The sequence below is a fragment of the Pongo abelii genome, chromosome 20 (genome assembly GCF_028885655.2).
Source record: "Pongo abelii isolate AG06213 chromosome 20, NHGRI_mPonAbe1-v2.0_pri, whole genome shotgun sequence".
Taxonomy (NCBI): domain Eukaryota; kingdom Metazoa; phylum Chordata; class Mammalia; order Primates; family Hominidae; genus Pongo; species Pongo abelii.
Genome location: NC_072005.2, coordinates 4,868,243 through 4,890,114, shown reverse-complemented (window position 1 = coordinate 4,890,114; position 21,872 = coordinate 4,868,243). Strand labels below are relative to the sequence as shown.

General features: G+C 52.9%; 2 protein-coding genes and 1 long non-coding RNA gene across 14 annotated transcripts in view; 1 reads left to right on the top strand and 2 right to left on the bottom strand.

Moving 5' to 3' along the window:
• The window catches only part of KDM4B (lysine demethylase 4B), a 183,955-nt gene extending 176,419 nt beyond the window's left edge, over positions 1 to 7,536 (bottom strand). For all 10 annotated transcript variants that reach the window (XR_010138546.1, XR_010138548.1, XR_010138547.1 and 7 more), the window contains exon 1: positions 7,406 to 7,536. The gene's annotated coding sequence lies outside the window, so the exon portion shown is untranslated. The remainder of the gene's footprint in view (positions 1 to 7,405) is intronic.
• The window catches only part of LOC134760679 (uncharacterized), a 36,007-nt gene continuing 17,753 nt past the window's right edge, over positions 3,619 to 21,872 (top strand). Inside the window, exon 1 of the long non-coding RNA XR_010138549.1 lies at positions 3,619 to 3,841. This is a non-coding gene — a long non-coding RNA (uncharacterized LOC134760679). The remainder of the gene's footprint in view (positions 3,842 to 21,872) is intronic.
• The window catches only part of UHRF1 (ubiquitin like with PHD and ring finger domains 1), a 50,953-nt gene continuing 43,725 nt past the window's right edge, over positions 14,645 to 21,872 (bottom strand). For all 3 annotated transcript variants that reach the window (XM_024237711.3, XM_024237712.3, XM_024237713.3), the window contains exons 16-17: positions 19,997 to 20,101; positions 14,645 to 16,149 (exon numbers count right to left, since the gene is read on the bottom strand). In XM_024237711.3, the coding sequence (XP_024093479.3) occupies positions 16,003 to 16,149; positions 19,997 to 20,101 (252 nt within the window). In that variant the 3' untranslated portion in view covers positions 14,645 to 16,002. The remainder of the gene's footprint in view (positions 16,150 to 19,996; positions 20,102 to 21,872) is intronic.

The following is a 21,872-nucleotide window of genomic DNA, read 5'->3' as shown; positions in this document are numbered from 1 at the left end:
TCCCATCGGGGGCGCTAGCATTGGTAATGAGGAGAGTTCGGATGCTTACAAAACAAAAGCCTTGTGAAATTGTGCAATGCTGTCTTCCTTTTAAACAAACCCTCAGTTCCTGCCAGGTCACACTGAACTCCTTGGGCCGAGTACACGGCTCAACGTGCTTCTGACGCTTGGTGAGCTGTAACAGAAAGGCGGCCGCGTGAACCCCAGAGCAAGAGAGTCTGGCGTCTCAAACAGTGAAGCGTTCCCCCCACCTACACTGTTTGTAGCTGTTTTTTCCCTCCTTTATGGTGAGGCTGTCTGGGTGGATGTCAGCATCACATTTTCTTACATTCCTGCAGTTTTAAGGATCCTTGAAATGACCCACGACACTTTTTTTTTTTTGAGACTGAGTTTCCCTCTTGTCGCCCAGGCTGGAGTGCAGTGACGCGATCTCAGCTCACTGCAACCCCTGCCTCCCGAGTTCAAGCGATTCTCTTGCCTCAGCCTCCCAACAAGCTGGGAATACAGGCATGCACCACCACGCCCGACTCATTTTGTATTTTTAGTGGAGACAGGGTTTCTCCGTATTGGTCAGGATGGTCTCGAACTCCTGACCTCAGGTGATCGACCCGCCTCGGCCTCTCAAAGTGCCGGGATTACAGGCGTGAGCCACCGCACCCGGCCATGACCCTTTTTTTTTTTTTTTTTTTAAGGCTAGAAAATGACTCTAAATGCTTTGAAGTTGGGAAGATACAAATGCACACTCAGGCTGGGCATGGTGGGTCACGCCTGTAATCCCAGCACTTTGGGAGGCCGAGGTGGGCGGATCACCTGAGGTCAGGAGTTGGAGACCAGCCTGGCCAACATGGAGCAATCCCATCTCTACTAAAAATACAAAAATTAGTCGGGCGTGGTGGCATGCACCTGTAATCCCAGCTACTCGAGAGGCTGAGGTAGGAGAATCGCTTGAACCCGGGAGGTGGAGGTTGCAGTGAGCCGACATCAGCCCACTGCGCTCCAGCTTGGGCCACAGAGCAAAACTCTGTCTCAAAAAAAAAAAAAAAAAAAAAAAAAAAAAAATTCATTCACTCAACAAGGAATGTCCACTCAACACCCACCACATCTAAGGAGCTGCCCTACATCCTAGGGGGTCGCGAGGCTGACGTGGTTTCCACAGCTTTCCGTAGTGTGGCCCTCACACCCTAGCCAGGTATTTGCAAACTACAACCCACAGGTTCAATCCTGCCCGCCACCTGTTTTTGTACAGCCTGCAGTCTAAGAATGGTTTTGACATTTTTTAGTCGTTGGAGGAAAAAAAAAAGCAAAAGAAGAAAAATGTCTTATAATGTAAAAATTGCACGGAATTCACGTTTGTGTCCATAAATAAAGTTTTACTGAAACACAGGCACACTCGCCCACGGGAGCTTTCTTGCTACAACAGCAAAGCAGAGGGGTCTGGACAGAGATGACCTCTGGCTTACAAAGCCGAAAATATTTACTCTCCGGCCCTTCCAGAAAAAGCCCCTGCCCTAGTAGATGAGACAAACAGATACACAAACAGACTAATACCCAGTTCTGATGGTGTGACATGCAAAGGAGGAGAAGCAGGGAAGGCAAGTGACTAGAGTGACAAGGAGCCCGCTGAGTGGAAAGAGACCCAGGCAGCGGGCACAGCAAGAGCACAGGTCCTGTGGCAGGGAAGGGCAGGCAGGGAAGGCGGCTGTGCCAGGAAAGGAGCAGGCGCAGGAGGGAGAAAGGGAGGAAAGGAAGGAAGGACAAGGCCACAGATGACAGAGCGAAGGGGCCAGGCGAAAGGGCCCAGAATTTTTCCCAAGGGCAATAGGAAGTCACCGGAAAGTTCTGAGCAGGGGAAAATCTTTTGTTTGTTTTGGTTTTTAGTCCTTTGACTACCTTTTTTTTTTTTTTTTTTGGAGACAGAGTCTCGGTCTGTCTCCCAGACTGGAGTGCAGTGGTGTGATCTCGGCTCACTGCAGCCTCTGCCTCCCAGGTTCCAGAGATTCTCATGCCCCCACATCCCAAGTAGCTAGGACTACAGGCGCCCAGCACCATGCCCAGCTGATTTTTGTATTTTTGTAGAGATGGGATTTCAGCATGTTGGCCAGGCTGGTCTCAAACTCCTGACCTCAGGTGATCCTCCCGCCTCAGCCTCTCAAAGTGCTGGGATTACAGGTGTGAGCCACCGCACCTTGCCAGTTTTTTATTTTATTTATTTATTTATTTATTTATTTTTGAGATGGAGTCTCGCTCTGTCACCCAGGCTGGAGTACAGTGGCGCAATCTCGACTCACTGCAAGCTCCGCCTCTTGGGTTCACGCCATTCTCCTTCCTCAGCCTCCCAAGTAGCTGGGACTATAGGCGCCAGCCGCCACCACGCCCGGGTAATTTTTTTTTGCATTTTTAGTAGAGACGGGGTTTCACGGTGTTAGCTAGGATGGTCTCAATCTCCTGACCTCATGATCCGCCCACCTCGGCTCCCAAAGTGCTGGCATTACAGGCGTGAGCCACCACGCCTGGCCACTTATTTATTTTTTTGAGACGGAGTCTTGCCCTGTCACCCAGGCTGGAGTGCAGTGGCAGGATCTCGGCGCAATTCTCCTGTCTCAGCCTCCCAAGTAGCTGGGACTACAGGTGTGCACCGCCACGCCCAGTTAATTTTTTTATTTTTAGAAGAGACAAGGTTTCACCATGTTGGCCAGGCTGGTCTCGAACTCCTGACCTCAGGTGATCTGCCCGCCTTAGCCTCCCAAAGTGCTGGGATTACAGGCGTGAGCCACCGCACCCAACCAGTTATTTTTTTTTTTTTCTAATTTACTTTGTTTCAGAGAGCAGTTTTAGGTTCACAGCAAAACTAAGCAGGAGGTAGAGACTTCCCATGTTCCCCGCCCCCACAAGGAAGGCCATTTTCCGAGCTCCTCGAGGGAGCAGGAGGGAAGAGACAGACCCAGATCTAACCAAGCCCAGCATCCTAGAACAGGCCAAGTCACGCAGGGAGTGAGCTTGAAAATTAATTTGTCCAAAAACCAAAAAACATCAATTCGTCAATCCACTCCCGCCTCAGTATTTGGGAAGATACAAATTTTCTTTTTTTTAATATAGCGGTTAAGCTCATTTGAACGCGAATTAGTAAAAGTATGTGCAACTTGGCCGAGCATAGTGGCTCACGCCTGTAATCCCAGCACTTTGGGAGGCCGAGGCAGGTGGATCACGTGAGGTCAGGAGTTTGAGACCAGCCTGGCCAACGTGGTAAAACCCCATGTCTACTAAAAATACAAAAGTTAGCAGGGTGTGGTGGCAGGCACCTGTAATCCCAGCTACTCGGGAGGCTGAGGCCAGAGAATCACTTGAACCCGGGAGGCGGAGGTTGCAGTGAGCTGAGATCTAGCCACTGTATTCCAGCCTGGCGACAGAGTGAGATTCTGTCTCAAAATAAATAAATAAAAGTATGTGCAACTAGCACATTAACGCTCCACAACTCTGGGGACATTACTGTTCAGGAAGAGGCCAAGATCAAAGAGGTGAGTCATTTTAAAATGGACTTAAAGAAAACTGTCTGGCAAATCGACAGGTCAGGGCTATGGTGACTGGGAGGGTGTGGAAGTGCCACCCCTGGGGGCAGCCAAGCAAGCCTGGGCAAGGACCTGCCAGAGCTCAGAGGCCAGAGAGCAGCCCAGGAAGACCCGGAGCTCAGAGGCCAGAAAGCAGTCCAGAAGACCCCACAGGTGCCAGGCTGCCCCTCAGTGCAGGGCGTGCGGGGGTCCCCCGTGGGGGCTCCTCTTCTCTCAGGTGGAAGCTGCCACCCTGGAAGGGCAGAAGGACAGTCGCGGAGAACCTGAACAACCAGGTGAGGAGTGTGGCCGGGACACAGTTTGCAAATAGGAGTCACTCACTGCTAAAAGGTGAGTGGGGAGGAAAGAAAGGGAGCTGAGGCCCATCACGGTCACAGCACACCGTGAGCTACTGCAGGGCTGAAGGCCAAGTCCAAGGTTCTCACTGGGGGGGGCGACAGTGCTTCCCAGGGGACATTTCTGGTTGCTACTGCTTAGGGGACAGGGTGCTACTAGCATCTGGTGGGTGGTGGTCAGGGATGTTGTTCACACCCACTCTACGGTGCCCAGGACAGCCCCGACACAGACTGTCCCAGCCCAGAACGTGGACAGGGCAGAGGGAGGGAGACCCTGACAGGGCAGCAGGGCCCTGCCGTGTAATAAACTGGCTCTGAACTCAGAGCTCCTGGCACCCTGCAAGCTTCAGTGCCTTTTATCTGCCTTGATCCTCACAACCACCTGGGAGGGAGGTGTTCCCATTACACCCATTCTACAGATGAAGAAAGCAAGGCCCAGAGAGGGGAAGTGACTGCCTCAGAGGAGGGATCTGAATCCAGGTCTCTCCAACTCTGAAGCCTGTGTGGGGCATGGAACAGAGGGCAGAGACCCAGAGATGTCGCCAAGACCACCAGATGAGAACGGAGCCCGGGCTGGGCCCCTGCTCTTCTGTCCGGCATCCTAAGCCAGGAGCAGAGACCCCTGGGGCAGGAAGGGGGAGGGCTGTGGCATCTTAAGGCCCCACCGAGCTGCCTCATGGCAGGTCCCTGGAGCTGAGCCAGGAGCCCAGGGTGAGGCTGTGGATGAGGACGGCCGATCTGTCATGGTGGTGACCAGTGCAGGCTTGCGGAGCTCCCCCGGCCCCGAGCCCCCATCCCGTTCATCTGCTCTCCGTCCCCTCCTGCCCAGTGGGCTCAGAAAGATTTAGTGCCCCCTGATCTGCTTTGTTACTGAGCAAGTGACTGGGTCAAGGTCACCCAGCTCTGAACCCCCAATTCTGCTCCCCGATCCAGGGAACAAAGCCACCTACAAATGCACCTCAGGCCCTCAACAGCCTTGCCTCGTCCTGCCTGCTCCCTGAGCTGGGCCCGAGGGCAGCGGACTGCACACCACCATTCCAGCTGTGACCAGGCCCTGGGCAGCCAGCTCACCCTTTCCCCCACTACACTCTAAACCCACAGGAGCCAGGGACTCCTCCCAACCTGTCCTGGCATGGCACTCGGCACTCGAAACCTAGCAGCCCCAGACCAGGTGAACGCATGACCCCAAGGCACGTCCCCACAGGTGTCAGATGGAACCGAGGACAGATGGCTTCCCCGGAGCTGAGGCTCCTCCCCGGCTCATCAGGGAGTGGGTGGGGCATAGGACAAACAGGGGCAGGAAACCAGCAGAGGAGACAGAGAAATTAGGAATTAAGGTACAGGCAGAATGGTCAGGTGGGAGAGAAGGACACAGAGGACGGCCCCTGGCCACCCCAGAGGGCTCCTGCAGGACGGGACAGGGACTGAAGACAGGGCAGGAGGCTGAGGAAGGGTCTCTTCCACGAGACAGAAAAGTACAACAAAGGCCAGGCGGGGTGCTGTGCGGTGGCTGATCAGCTATACCTTTAAGCGCCAGTAGTTAACATCTTGTTAGCAGCCCCCTCCCCAAAGAGGAAAGGGTTAGAAAATGGAGCAAACCGATTGTTACTAAGACATATATATTTCAAGTCTCAGCAACTAAACACACGTGCACACGCAGGCACCCGCAGCTCCTGACACAGTACATGCTTCCACCAAAACAGCCTGTACACAAACACCCGTCTGTGCGGCAGAATCTCCGTCACCCCCTTTTCCTCCCCAGCGGTGACCTCCTCTAGGCCAGGACAGTCTGACCCGTCCTGGTGTCGCCGGCTCAAGGAGGGGGAGCGCCCGGACCTGCCAGGTGTCCAATCAGACACACGGAGACGAGGCTGGCAAGCCCCAGAAATCCTCGGCTCAGACAGAAGTTGACTCTACCACGGCTTTACACTCCGACCTTCAGGGTTTCAAAACATAAACTGCAAAGCGGAGAGAGGATGCCCACTGCTTCAGCAGGGGCTGCAGGAGAAGGCTGACCCCGTGTGTTGACAAACCCTCCTGGTGGCTCATAAGGAAGCTATTATTGGAGAATTAGGGGAGTCATTACTTCCCATAACGGCAGTGATAAAAGCCCATAGGAGTCGTCTAATGAGCCTGCTTTAGGACTGGTGCTGTTTTTAGGAACATTCTCCAGCCCGGGGACATTCTGATAAATGGCCATTGAGGCAGAGGAGTGGGGCAGGGCACCGATCCCTTGAATTCAGTCCAGTATCCAGAGATCCCAAGACAGTGCAGGTACCCGGTGGGACCCAAAGGAACTTGCTGAATACACGCCCCAGCCAGAAACACATGGAAAAAGACGCTCTTCACATATGACAGGATCACTAGGCTCCACGGAGCTGAACCACCTTCTTACTAGTTTCACAACTCGGGGAACACTTCCTCACAAGGTGCTGCTAAATTATTAAAACAAAAGCATCCTCCCCCAAGCAAACCGATGGGATGCACCCAAAAGCAGTCCATGCCTCCACTGCCCCCAGGGGCGGAAAACATGTCCCTTAAAACCTTCCATCGTGCCCAGGTGGACAGAGACCCCCGTCCTGCCTGATTGTCATGGCCACCACTGAGCGCAGACCTGGGCCCTGGCAGACCCCAGGTCAAGCAGATTTCAGAGCGAGTCCGTCCCCAGCTCCCACGGGGATGTCCACGGGGGACACAGAAAAGGGGTCTCGGCGGAAGCAACTCCTCAATTCATTTCTCTAGAGCAGGGGCTTCGTTCGAGATGGCGATCAGGCTGGAAGGGGGAGGGACGGGGAGACTCGTGGAGGCTGCCGTTGCATAGCAAGATGATTTTTTTTCTAAAATCCAGATTGCATATGCTTATGGCGGGGTGGGGGTTTCGGGTACGTACAGGGGGGCAAGTTTGGAAGCTATCAAGGCACAGCAGGTTGACCGGGGGTAGGGGCAGTGCAGGAGCAATGATAGGCATTTACGGGGCATCCCTGGGTGTCCAGCTGAGGGGCTTCCCCTTAGCCCCTCTGGCGCCCAAAGGGCCAGAAACGCAGGCGGGGGTTATCCAGGGACTGGGGTCTTTTTTCTTTTTCTTGCTTTCTTTAAAAATTAATAATAATAATACAATGAGGGTTGTACCGAGTGAAAAAAGAGCCCAGCCGGGGCCACCCACGCTGTCATCTTTTGTGCGGGGCGCCGGGGCCGTCTGCGCCCAGCCCCCGCGCGCCCCCGGCCCGGGAAGGGGCCCCCGCTCCCGCCCCTGGGCGCGCCCCGCCATTGTCCGGCCCCGCCGCCCCCACCCGAAAACCAGCGGGCGCCCCCGGGCCGAGCGGTTAACGCCCCCAACCGCCCCGCCGGCCCGGACAAAGCGCGAGGCCCGGCCCGAGCAGGCCGCGCCCGAGGCCTGGGCCTCGAGTCCCGGGCGCGCCCGCAGCCCCAAGCCGCGACGCGGGGGCGGCCATGGCGGCGGGGTCCGCGCTCGGACACGGCCGGGCGGCCTCCCCGTGGGCTCACCTGAGGCGGCTTGCGCGGCCCGGTCCGGGAGCAGCGGCGCGCGCTCCCCCGCCCTCGGCGTCGCACCCCCAGGCCCCGCTCGGGCCGGGCCCCACTCGGTTGCTGGCGACCGAGCCCTCCGCGAGCGCTCGTGGGGGGGCATATAAGGCCGCGCGCCAGCTCCGCCCCGACTGCCATTGGCTGCCGGATCCACGCCCGAGCGCCCATTGGCCGGAGCTGACAGCTCCGCCCCTCCCCTCCGCCGGGCCCATCAACACCGCACGGCCCGCCCACCGCGCGCCGCGATTGGGCGGGGACAAAGGCCGGCCTCGCCTCTTCATTGGCAGACCGGCGGGGACACGCCGGCACCCACCCACGTGCCCGCTGACCGGCTCCATTCTCATTGGAGGGGGAGCACGCCAGCCAAGGCGGCCGCGACCAACCCAACGGCAGCTGGGCCTCGGATTGACAAGGGAGCCTCAGGGCCCGCCCGACGACCGCACAGAGAGGAGCCAGTATTGGCTTGAGGGGCCAGCCCGAGGCGCGGACAGGCTGGGGCGGGTGCCAATCACTGCCCGCACGCTCCGGGCCCCGCCCTGGTTATCAGGCGGCGGCTGAGTACGTGAGACCCAGCACAGCATCAGCACTGGCCGGGAACGTGCAGGCTGGAGGTTCGAAACCCGTGGCCGGAATGTGGGCGTAGCGTTCCCCAATTTGCAAAGTGCCAAGCAAGGAGACGTAGCGATCCGTTTTGCAAAGGAGGAGAACCGAGAACATAGGGTAAAGCAGCAAGAGCCTCCACCCCGCCCCCGCAGGTCTGTTCCATCACAATCAACAAACCTTTGCCAAGGGGCAAGGCCTTCCGAATAGTTAGGGTCCCTCTCCCCGAGTTCCCTCAAATGTATGGGAGAGAATGAGCTTTGGTGCTTTCTGACCTGGGTTCAAAGCTAAGCCAGGCCCCATGCCTCACTGCGGTTGGCCTCCAGCAAAGTAACCTCGCTGAGTCTGTTTCCAACTGTGCAATGGATATGACGGTAGTGGCCACACCCCGTCTACCCGCCTCTTGAGAATGTTGCAAGGATTAAGTGGGATGAGGCACGGAGAAAGATTTGACCCTGTGACTTCACAAAATGAGCATTCATTGAGTACTGGACCACGCAGAGGTGTGGGCATGCCCCCATTTGGACTGGCAGGAGTGTAAATTGGGCAACTTGACATTTTCTAATAACATTCTAAGTGCATCCACCCTATAACCCAGCCAGCACTTCTTCCTGGAGGTGATGTACCCAGAGAAAAGGTCTGGAGCTTACACAGTTCAAGAATGCCGGCGGCAGGGCTGTCTGCAACTGTTTCCAGTGTTTTGCAGTAAATATCCATCAGTGGGGGATTAGAGAAGTAACTTAATAGCAATCAGTACTCTGGAGTACTTACTATGTAGCAATTGAAAAGGAGGCCAGGCCCCGTGCTGTGGCTCGGCGCGGTGGCTCACACCTGTAATCCCAGCACTTTGGGAGGCCGAGTCGGGTGGAACACCTGAGGTCCAGAGTTCGAGACCAGCCTGGCCAACATGGCAAAAGCCTGTCTCTATTAACAAATACAAAATTAGCCAGGCATGGTGGCGCATGCCTGTAATCCCAGCTACTCCAGAGGCTGAGGCAGAGATTGCAGTGAGCTGAGATCACTGCACTTCAGCCTGGGCAACAGGGTAAGACTCTGTCTCAAAAAAGGAAAGAAAAGAAAAAGAAAAAAGAGAAGGCCGATCTGTATGCAATCATGAAATATCTCCCAACCGCTGAGCTAGGGACAGTGGTCCAGAATCCTGTACTCAATAAAATAAATATGGAAACACACACAGAAACCGGTATCATGAGGTTTTTAAGAGCACACAAGCTTGTCAATGCACAGAAAAAGGTACTCCTAAACTGAAGAAACTAACTTAATCCTTGGGGAGAGAAGGAAAGTTGCACGCCGGAAAAAAGAGAAGTCAACGGAGAATTTAAGCAGCCCTGGGTGTTTTAAATTCTTACGGGACCACATTCATATATTCCACACGGAGTTAAGATTTAATTTTAGGTCATGCCTGGAATCGCAGCACTTTGGGAGCCTGAGGCGGGCAGATCACTTGAGCCCAGGAGTTTGAGAACAGGCTGGGCAATATAGCAAGACTCCGTCTCTACCAAAAAAAATTACAAAAGCTGGGTGTGGTGACACGCGCCTATAATCCCAGCTAGTCGGGGGCTGAGGCGAAAGGATCACCCGAGCCCAGGGAAGTGGAGGCTGCAGTGAGCCGTTGATTACACCACTGCACTGCAGCCTGGGTGACAGAGTCAAACCCCATCTCAAAATAAAAAGTAAAAATAAAATTTAAAAACAGGCTGGGGGTAGTGGCTCACACCTGTAATCCCAGCCCTTTGGGAGGCCAAAGTGGGAGGATCACTTGATCCCAGGAGTTTCAGGCCAGCCTGGGCAACAGAGCGAGATCTCTACTAAAAATAAAAACTGAGTTGATAGTGGGGGCACATGCCTGTGGTCCCAGCTACTTTGGGGGCTGAGGGAGGATCACTTAAGCCCAGGAGGTCGAGGCTGCAGTGAGCCATGTTCACACCACTGCACTCCTGGGCAACAGAATGAGACCGTCTCAAAAAAAAAAGTGCAATCATGAAGGGAAAGAGTCCCCACCCAACATACCACATACATAGGGCTTTTTCTACTTCCAGGTATATTCTCTAAGACAGTGGGGGTGTTTAGATTTCACAGACAATACAAATGTTTTTAACCAAGGAACCCAAATGGGTTCTCCACTTTATTTTGCTTAGACTAAGTTTTAATGCCATCTATTATGAGAAAAACTTAACATGAACAATCGTAGAATCTAGATGGTAAGTCTCTTTAGGGTTCACCAACCGATTCTTTCCAAGTCCGATTCTTTCCAAGTTTTGGGAACTCTTCATATTAAAATGTTAAAAACACTAGAATTGCTGTCAGGTAAGTAGAAGTCCTCATCCTCCAAAAAGGAAGGAAATGCTCTTTAGAATATTTTAATTGACAGATTAATTTAGGGAACACTCACCTAATTGCCCTGGTTTTCTTCCATCCTTTGCAGTCAGATGCAAATCTCACAAAGGACTGGGGCAGGGAATGCTTGGGGACCTCCCCCTAAACAAGACCAGGAGGCTTGGCTTGGCTTTCAGACGTCAAGGAATCCCCAATTAGCAGGCCAAATGCTCAATTTCTGACTGGTCTCCATCAATCTTTCTAGACAGGCAAGGTGTGGAGCACAAAATGTTCAATGCTTCAATGGATGCCCCTCCCTCTTATGGGTTGGTCTGCTGCATTAACAAATTGAAATGGGAGGCCGGGCGCAGTGGCTGTAATCCCAGCACTTTGGGAGGCTGAGGCAGGAGGATCACTTGAGCCTGGGAGTTCGAGACCAGCCTGGCCAACATGGCAAAACCCCATCTCTACAAAAAGTACAAAAATCGGCCAGGTGTGGTAGTGCATGCCTGTAGTCCCATCTACTCGAGAGGGGGAAGCCCGAGAATCGTTTGAATCCAGGAGGAGGAAGCTGCAGTGAGCTGAGATTATACCACTGCATTCCAGCCTGGGCTATGGAGACTATCTCAAAAAAAAAAAAGCAGATGGGAACTGAGCTTCATGGCTCCTGATTGTAATCTCAGCACTTTGGGAGGCAGAGGCAGGAGGATTCCTTGAGCACAAAAGGTCGAGGCTGCAGTGACCTATGATCATGCCGCTGTACTCCAGCGTGGGTGACAAAGTGAGACTTTGTCTCTTAAAAATACAAAACAATACAGGCCAGGCGCAGTGGCTCACGCCTGTAATCCCAGCACTTTGGGAGACCAAGGAAGGCAGATCACTTGAGGTCAGGAGTTCGAGACCAGCCTGGCCAACATGGCGAAACCCCGTCTCTACCAAAAATACAAAAAAATTATCCAGGCATGGTGGTGCACACCTGTAATCCCAACTACTCGGGAGGCTGAGGCAGGAGAATTGCTTGAACCCAGGAGGTGGAGGTTGCAGTGAGCCGAGATTATGCCACTGCACTCCAGCCTGGGCAACAGAGCAAGACTACGTCTTAAAACAAGTCAAACGGGGATTATAGAAAGGTGGCCCATCTGTACAGTGGAATATTACTCAGCCATGAAAAGGAATAAAGCTCAGACACAGGCTACAATGCAGATGAACCTCGAAAATTCCATCCTTAATGACAGAAGCCAGACACACAAGAATACAGTATAATTCCATTTATATGAAATGTCCAGAACAGGCAAATCCATAAGGACAGAAAGAGGATTGGTGGCTTGCAGGGGCTGGGGGAGGGACACGGGGCAAGACTGCAGAAGGGTGTGAGGTTTCTTTTTGTGTGGATGTTAACGTTCTGTAATTAGATGGTGGTGATGGCTGCGTAACTGTATTGACTACACTAAAACCACTAAGCTGGCCGGGCATGGTGGCGCACACCAGTAATCCCAACACTTTGGGAGGCCGAGGCGAGTGGATCACCTGAGGTCGGGAGTTCGAGACCAGCCTGACCAACATGGTGAAACCCTCTGTCTCTACTAAAAATATGAAAATTAGGCGGGCATGGTGGTGCATGCCTGTAATCCCAGCTACTTGGGAGGACAAGGCAGAAGAATCACTTGAACCCAGGAGGGGGAGGCTGCAGTAAGCAGAGATCTTGCCACTGCACTCCAGCCTGGGCAACAGAGCGAGACTGTCAAAAACACCACAGTAAAATAAAACCACTGAACTGTACGGTTTAAAAGGATGACCTTTATATTACCTGAACTGTTATCTCAATAGAGCTGTTAAAGGTTTTTAGGGTAGGCATCGTAGTTCACACCTGTAATCCCAGCACTTTGGGAGACCCAGACAGGAAGATGGCTTGAGACCAGGAGTTCCAGGCCAGCCTGGGCAACAAAGTGAGACTTCTCTCTACTAAAATATATATATGTATATATATTTTAAAAAGTAGCCAGGCATGGTGGTTTGCACCTGTAGTAGTCCCAGCTACTCAGGAGGCTGAGGCAGGAGGATTGCTTGCACATGGGAGTTTGAGGCTGCAGCGAGCTATGACGACACCACCACTGTGCTCCAGCCTGGGTGACAAAGTGAGATCTTGAATCAAAGACTTTTTTTATTTTGAGACAGAGTCTCGCTCTGTTGCCCAGGCTGGAGTGCAGTGGTGTGATCTCGGCTCACTGCAAACTCCACCTCCTGGGTTCAAGCGATTCTCCTGTCTCAGCCTCCCAAGTAGCTAGGATTACAGGTGCGTACCACTATGCCCAGCTTATTTTTGTATTTTTAGTAGAGATGGGGTTTCACCATGTTAGAAAGGCTGGTCTCAAAACTCCTGACCTCAGGTGATCCACCCACCTCGGCCGCCTAAGGTGCTGCGATTACAGGTGTGAGCCATCGCACCCGGCCAAAGAAATTTTTTAAAGTGAACCAGGAAAGAAATATGCCCAAGATTAGAGTTGGTGGCTAAACAGTTCCACAAATACTTTTCTGGGTTTTGCTCATTTTTTAAACATGACGTTCTTTAAAGTGAGAGAAAAATCAAAAAGAAGGCAGCAATCTCAACAATGAACCCACTTTAGTGTTTTCTAGGAAGGGCCCACTGGGGACATTTATGGAGTTTCCTTCAAGAACTGGGAATCTTTCTTATTTTCACGTTCACACTTGACATATTTCTGGTATAATCCACATACCATACAATTCACTCATTTAAAGTGCACAATTCTGGCTGGGCGCGGTGGCTCACGCCTGTAATCCCAGCACTTTGGGAGGCCGAGGCGGGCGGATCATGAGGTCAGGAGATTGAGACCATCCTGGCTAACACGGTGAAACCCCGTCTCTACTAAAAATACAAAAAATTTAGCCGGGTGTGGTGGCGGGCACCTGTAGTCCCAGCTACTTGGGAGGCTGAGGCAGGAGAATGGCGTGAACCCAGGAGGCGGAGCTTGCAGTGAGCCAAGATCGCGTCACTGCACTCCAGCCTGGGCAACAGAGCAAGACTCCGTCTCAAAAAAAAAAAAAGGAAAACATGAAAATAAAAAATAAAGTGCACAATTCTGTGGATTTTAATATATCCACAGACATGTGTAACCATCAATTTTAGAACATTTTTACCACCTCAAAAAGAAACTCCAGGCTACACATGGTGGCTCACGTCTGTAATTCCAGCACTTTGGGAGGCTGAGATGGGAGGATCACCTAATCACAGGAGTTGGAGACCAGCCTGGGCAACATAATGAGATTCTGCCTCTCCAAAAAAAACAAAAAACAAACAAAAAAAAATTAAATTTGCCAATCATGGTGCTGCATGCCTGTGGTACCAGCTACTCGGGAGGCTGAGATGGGAGGATCACTTGAGCCCAGGAGTTGGAGGCTGCAATGAGCTGTGATCACACCATTGCACTCCAGCCTGGACAACAGGGTAAGATTGTCTCAAAAACAAAACAAATCTGCCCATATGGTTACTTAACCATCAATAAAAGGCACCAGTAATAGGTTGATGTGAATTAATCAATCTGCAAGATGCAGCCCCTTTACCGTCCCGATTTTTTTTTTTTTTTTAACGTTTTTAAAGACAGCATCTCATTCTGTTGCCCAGGCTGGAGTACAGTGGTGCAATCAAAGTTCACTGCAGCCTCTAGCTCTGGGGTTCAAGCAATCAGCCTCCTGCTTCAACCTCCTGAGTAGCTGGGACTACAGAAACATACCACCACACCTGGCTAATATTTTTATTTATTTGTAGAGTTGGGGTCTACAGGCTGGTCTCAAACTCCTACACTTAAGTCATCCTCCCAAGAGAAGGGACCAGCAAGTTTTGCTGGCCAGGCAGTGAGTATTTTTCAGCTTTGTGGTCCAGATGGTTTCTGCTGTACCTACTCAGTTCTGCTGATGGTAGCGTAAACGCCACTATATACATAAAGAAATGGGTGTGGTGGTGTCAATAAAACTTTATTTACAAAGACAGGCAGTGTTCTGACTTGGGCCGCATTGGCTGTGGTTTGCTGACCCCTGCACTTGATGCTGCAAAGTTAACAGCCCAGCACCTCCTAGGCTGCGGTTAGGACCTCAGCCCATCACCGTCATCTCCTGGGTCTCAGTTTTCTCATCTGTAAAGTGGGGTTGAAGCCACCTGCCTCATGTTTCTCCTGGGATTTTTATAAAATAGTGCACAAAAGTAGACAGAAAGCTCCAAAGGCAGTTTGCAAATAGGAAGACACAATCAAGTCTATCTGTGAAAAACATTTATTCTGAGAATCTAAAATCTGGACAAAGTACTGGACTTTAGAAAAAGCCTACACAAAATTGTCTCATTCTTCCCTAATACATTAATAATCTAAGAATAAGGAGGTGAAAAAAAAAACCCTTTAAAAATAACATTGCTCCAGTTTGTCTGCAGGTATGTGATTTAAAATATCCCTGTTTTATTGAGGTATAGGCTGCAAACTTTGGTAAAATTAGAAAAATTAACAAACCCTTTCAAAAAAAAAAATACAAAAACAAAAACAACCAAACCCTAACGTTATATCTTTCTTGGTACATATACAGTAACTACAAAAAAAATTCATTTAGAAAATGTGTTCATTAAGAGAAAAAAAAAATAAAAAAAACCCTCTTGTAAGTTCTCACTTGCCGAGTTAAAAAAATTGAATTTAAATGATCTATAAGGCTCAAACTGTTCCCAAGCACCCGTCCGGTGTCAGGAAGAACTGGATGACCGCAGTTTCTAGAATCTGGTTGACATTTTCAATAATTCAGTGCTAACAACAAAGACTGTCGTCTTTAGAAAGAAGGAACGAACCAAAGGCACTTGCACGTGACTTCGTGTGCTGGCGTCCATCCGTGGCCGCCTTCGTCGGACAGCGTCAGCCACACGCCTGGCCCCACGTGGAGCAGAGTCCCCTTGAGGCCATTTCTACATGGCCCCAACTCCCTGCTCTCGTGGGCAGAGGACTTTTCACGCAGATCTCGGACACTAAGCAGTCTGGTGGGGGATGGCTTTGAGGCAAAGGTTTGAACTAGGCCCGAGATGTTTCCTCTTTTCTTTGCAACAACTTCAACAGACAGCTGAGCCACGCCACACCACAGGCTGCCACGGGCCACCACGGGGAACCACGTCGCTGGACTTTAGATGACAAAATGCTGTCAGGAAGATGCTTGCTCTGACCTTGGGGGCCAGAACCCGAAAGAAGGACTGATCCCGTCGCCTTCTTAAAGAGTCGGTGGCAGCAACTTCTGAGAACTTGACACCAGAAACATCAACAGCCTCCACACCACGTAGTTTCTGATTCCATCTTTAAAAAATCTTATGTTGTTTTGTCGAGAAATTGCAGGCTTTTATGTTTTCAAAGAACTAAACACAATACTGAGAAGTCCAACTTTTAGCCAGAATACATAAATTCCTGAAAATGTATAGATTTGAAAAATAAAAATAAAAATAAAAAAAAAAAAGGAAGACAAACCTTTTTAGGGAATGGAGGAAACACTACCTGTTTAAGTTAAGCCCACTAAGAACAAAATCAGGGCCGATGAACGAGCCCTCCGACACGTTTTCAGCAAAACGCCTGTCGAGAAGTGCTTGGAGATCACCGGCCATTGCCGTAGCCGGGGAAGAGCTGGTTGAGGACGGTCTGCAGAGGCTGGTTCACCTGCATGGCGTAGCTCCGGCCCAGGTCGTAGCGGCAGGCGGGGCAGCTGAACACCTGTGCCCGAAAGGATCTGTCCAGGCAGTCCTGTAAGACACAGCAAGCGCGTGAGAAGTGCCATCCACATCATCAGGTTTGCTCCTGGCCACCTCTCCCAGGACTGCGGGGACAGTCTCGCCAGGTCCAGAGGCCCCTCTGACCTTCAGTCTCACTTTCCACCTGCTGCCAATCACCACCCTGACCTCCCTGGGGGCCCTCAAAGATTCCAAGCTCACCTGGCCTCCAGGCTTCTGTCCCTGCAGGTCATGCAGCTTAACAGCCCGGTCCCCCGGCTCTCATCACTCACAGCTCAGCTCAAGTCACCTCCCCTATGGGGCCTTCCCTGACACCTCCCTAGAGTATCAGAGGCAGTCCCATCCCCTCGCCCCATCTGCCTTCAAGACGGCACCTCTCCTTCCACCTGTGGAGCAGTCTTATATATTAATGTGCTTATCTTATCTACAACAGGGCAGATGCTCCCTGAGCTTTGAGGCTGTGTTCTCTCTCAACACAAAGCACAGTGTATACAGTAGGTGCTTAATAAACACACACACATCAGGCCAAGCATTGTGGCTCATGCCTGTAATCCCAGCACTCTGGGAGGCCGAGGGGGGCAGATCACTTGAGGTCAGGAATTCAAGACCAGCCTGGCCAACATGGTGAAACCCTGTCTCTACTAAAAATACAAAAATTAGCCAGGCGCATGCCTGTAATCCCAGCTACTTGGGAGGCTAAGGCAAGAGAATGGCTTGAACTTGGGAGGCGGAGGTTGCAGTGAGCTGAGATCATGCCATTGCACTCCAGCCTGGGTGACAGGGCAAGACTCCATGTCTCAAAGAAAAAACAAAAACAAAAAAGCCGGGCGTGGCTACTCCGGAGGCTGAAGTGGGCGGATCACCTGAGCCCAGGGAGGCTGAGGCTGAGGCTGCAGTGAACCACGATCACGCCATTGCACTCCAGCCTGAGCGACAAAGCAAGACCTTGTCTCAAAAAAAATAAAAAATAAACATACACGTCAATGAGAAGAAAGGGGAAAAGGAGGAAGGAACCATGTCTGGTGGATTCAGATTCCTAACTTCAAGCTCAACCAACCAAGTCGTGCCTGCAGAAGAAAGCCAGGAGAAGACAGAGCTGAGAGGCCTGGAGTCTCCACTTCCCAAGCAGACAAACAGGGAAGATGCCACCGGGCTGGCTGCACACCAGGGAGGAGTGAGATGCCGCACACAGGTGCACAGATGCCTATGCAGGGGGCACATGTCTGCAGCATGTCGTCACACAGCTGGGCGAGGGTGGTGGCCACATGGGGGAGAGGCCTGGTGACCACAGCACAGTCACCTGCCCCAGGCAGCCTGTGGCTTTTGTTTGTTTTTGTTGTTTGTTTTTTTTAAGATAGAGTCTCGCGCTGTTGCCCAGGCTGGAGTGCGGTGGCGTGATCTTGGCTCACTGCAACCTCTACCTCCCGGGTTCAAGGGATTCTTGTGTCTCAGCCTCCTGAGTAGCTGGGATTACAGGCGCCCACCAGCACATCTGGCTAATTTTTGTATGTTTATTAGAGACAGGGTTTCATCATGTTGGCCATGGTGGTGTATGCCTGTAGCCCCAGCTATTCAGGAGGCTAAGGCAGGAGGATCCCTTTAGCCCCCCAAGGAGTTCAAGGCTGCGATGAGCTATGATGGCACCACTGCACTCCAGCCTGGGCGACAGAGTGAGACGCTGATTCTGAATGTTTTTTCAATTTTTTTTTTTTGAGACAGAATCTTGCTCTGATGCCCAGGCTGGAGTACAATGGCGCGATCTTGGCTCACCGCAACCTCCACCTCCCAGGTTCAAGCGATTCTCCCAAGTCAGCCTCCCGAGTAGCACCTGTCACCACACCCGGCTAATTTTGTTTTATTTTTAGTAGAGATGGGGTTTCACCATGTTGGCCAGGCTGGTCTCAAACTCCTGACCTCAAGTGATCCTCCCACCTCAGCCTCCCCAAGTGCTGGGATTACAGGTGTGAACCACCATGGCCGGCCTCAAGTTTTTAATTTAAAAAGATCAAGGTGGAAGGTCACAGCCTGTTTCCCAGAACCCCTCCGATGCTGAGCTTCCCAAGTTGGAACAGAGCAGCAAGGACAGATTGTGGGGACACAGTGATGCTGGTTAGCCCCTTCCTTCACATCCTCAGCACTTCTGCGCCTTCACACCGATGCACAGGACAGGTGGTTTCCAATGTCCCCACAGTCCTTCCTACTGCCACGGGGCTCCCAGGCCTCCTTCTTCCAATAGCCCCCCACAGCAAGCCCTCTGCCTGTGCCCACCTCCTGAGCACCTCCTTCCTGCCAGGGGCTAAGCCAGGACCTTCACAACAACCTGGCTGCCAGGACAGTGTTACCAGGCCCCTTCTCACTGCGGCCAACTGAGGCTTGGAGGGATTAGTGCCTCCACACCTGAGAGGTGACAGATGGCCAGACCCAGACCACCAGCCCCAAAGACACCATAGCCTCTCACCCCTTCTGCCACCTCACTCAGGGCACTCAGGGAGGCCCACACAGCTGAAGGGACTCAGGCCACAGGGCGAGGCAGGTGGGGCCCAAGGACGCAGAGATGCCATGGGCGTGACTAGGAACATCCCATCTCCTGACCTTCCCTGAGCTGCCTCCTGGCATGAAAACAAACACGGGGTCCGAGACCCAGAGGTGTGGCCCACGGCTGAGAGGACTGCGGGACTGCAGTTGGAAGGAAAACCGCCAGCAACTCAGAGGCCTGGGGAGATCCGCGGGGTGGCAGGGTCAGTCCCTTCCACACCTGTCCGCTGGGACTGCCAGCTCTGGCCAGAGGTCGCAGCAGAGAAACCATCACCCAGACCTACACTGCCCACCTGGGCAGTTCTGCCCCCACGGGACACTGGAAGGTGTCTGGGGATGTCTGTGGTTGTCTCCACTAGGCAGGGAGCTCCTGGCATGGAGTGGGTGGGGGCCAGGGATGCTGCTCAGCACCCTGCAGTGCCCAGGACGGCCCCACCCCAGACAATGATCCGGCCCCAAGGCCCACAGCACAGCGGAGAAGAGACCCTGTCCTGGCCCCAAACCAATCTCTTTGAAAACCATCAGCTGGGGGGCGGGCGCGGTGGCTCACGCCTGTAATCCCAGCACTTTGGGAGGCCGAGGCGGGTAGATGACAAGGTCAGAAGATCGAGACCATCTTGGCTAACACGGTGAAACCCCATCTCTACTAAAAATACAAAAAATTAGCCGGGCACGGTGGTGGGCGCCTGTAGTCCCAGCTACCCGGGAGGCTGAGGCAGGAAAATGGTGTGAACCCAGGAGGCGGAGCTTGCAGTGAGTGGAGACCGCGCCACTGCACTCCAGCCTAGGCGACGGAGCAAGACTCCATCTCAGGAAAAAAAAAAAAAAAAAAAAAAAAAACCATCAGCTGGGATCTTGTTTCCCTCCTACAACTGACCACTTGTCCTGAGTTTAAAAGCCTATGCCAGGCCACCACCCCAGTGCCCAGAGCCACTGCAGGCCCCAGCTGCTGGCTTCCCACGCAGGCTTCTTCACCTGCTGTCCCAGGTACCACGGATGCTGCCTGGTAACACCACCTCCTCCAAGAAGCCTTCTTTCCTGACCCCTAGGGGATGTGCACCTCCTCTCCAGACCTTAGGCCGAGACCGTGGCCCATCCTCTCCCACCCTGATTCCTTGGCCATACAGGACTGGGGGAGAATGTTACAGGCCTCCGTCGTAATACAGGCTGCCCAGAAAGCAGTCAACAAGGCCCCGAGAAAAGCTGCAGAGTGAGCGGAGCAAAGCCAACAAGCCTCTGTCTGTAGTGGCAGGCATGTGGCAACGGGAGGTCAGGTCATCCTTCCGGAACCTTCCACCCTGGCTCCCACGGCCATCTCCACTCACCTTGCACACGTTGTGCTGGCACACAGTCGTGATGGGCCGGAACACCAGCTCCTGACAGCAGATACACTGGAATGTCTCCTCCACTTTACTCAGGAACAACTGGAACTAGAGGGAAGCGGGTGTGAGGCCGGCAAAGACACCGGGACCAGGGCTCCCAGAGATCAGCGGCTTCCTGCTGAGCATGTACCTGGGTCCTCTAATTCTGTCCCCAGCCTTCACTCCAGGAGGCGGGGGCCATGATCCTCCCCGTTCTGAGAAAAACAGAGGCCCAAGAGGCATGAGCCTCACCTGAAGTCCCCAGCACCCCAAGTGGCAAGGTGGGGAGGATGGGGCAGAGCCAGTACAAGGGCACCGGCCTCAATGATGCTGGGCAGGACCCAGATACGACCAGCTGGCACCACCAAGCACGCCCCGCACCGAGTCAAGACAAGGCTTTAGGAGAGGCTCCTGGATGGGCGCCACAGCTCACGCCTGTCATCCCAGAACTTTGGAAGGCCAAGAGGATCACTTGAGCCAGGTGTTCAAGACCAGCCCGGCAACACGGTGAGACCCCATCTCTACAAAAATGAAAAAAATAGGCCGGGCATGGTGGCTCACGCCTGTAATCCCAGTACTTTGGGAGGCTGAGGTGAGCAGATCACCTAAGGTCAGGAGTTCGAGACCAGCCTGACCACACGGTGAAATCCCGTCCCTACTAAAAATACAAGATTAGCCAGGCGTGGTGTTGGGTGCCTGTAATCCCAGGTACTTGGGAGGCTGAGACAGGAGACTCACTTGAACCTGGGAGGCGGAGGTTGCAGTGATCCAAGATCATGCCATTGCACACTCCAGCCCGGGCAACGAGAGCAAAACTCTATCTCAAAAAAAAATAATAAAAATAAATGAAATAAATTTTTAAAATAGGCGTGGCCTAGGAGTTGGGAGTTTAAGGAGGCAGTGACCTGTGTCTGTGCCACTGCACTCCAGCCTGGGTGACAGGGCAAGACACTGTCACACAAAAAAAAAGGTTCTCCTGAGGCATGGTCTCCACTGACACAAAGCATACTGAGTACATGGGTCACCAAGAGCCCAGCCGCGGATGACTCGAAAGACACCTCCTCCTGCTTGGAGCTAAGTGCGGGGACCAAAGAGACACAAGTGAAGGTCTGGGGGCAAGGGGCTGCCCCAGCGTGGGGTGGGGGCTGGGGAGAAAGCCCTGGGAAGAATGTGACCTGAAGGAAACAGGAGGAGAGGGACCACTGAGATGGCCTCAGCCACAGCTGAATCCTGAGACCTGCAACTACGTCAGCATCCACAGCAGAGGAGAAATGGCAGGCGGGACTGAGAGAAGGACCTGGAGCTGGGAGAGCATCCTGGGTGAAGCAGGGGGCCTGATGTCACCCCGAGGTCCTCCCGAGAGAGGGCGGGAGGGTGAGACTCAGAGACTGGAAGAAGATGCGCTGTGGCTGTAAAGGGGGAGGAAGGGGCCCCGAGCCCAGGGATGCAGCACCTCTAGACGTTGGGAAAGGCAGAAATCTGGTTCTCCCCTAGAGCCCGCAGGAGGGCCCAGCCCTGTCCGTGCCCTGACTTTAGCCCAGCAAGGCCCATGTCGGGCTCCCAGCCCCAGAGCTGAGAGATGTGAGTTGCTTTGCACTCCTAGGCTTGGGGTCACTTTGCAACAGCCCCGGTAGACAGAGACAGAAGGTAGGATGGCAGGGTGTGCTGGGGCTGGGGAGCAGGTGCCGGGGTTGGGGAGCGGGTGGGAGTGACAGTTTCGGGGTCAGGGTTTCAGTTTGGGGAGAGGAGAAAGTTCTGAAGTGGTGATGGTGGTGACGGTTGCACAACCACAAGAATGTACTCAGTGCCACTGAGCTGTGCGCTTGAAAATGGTAAAAAC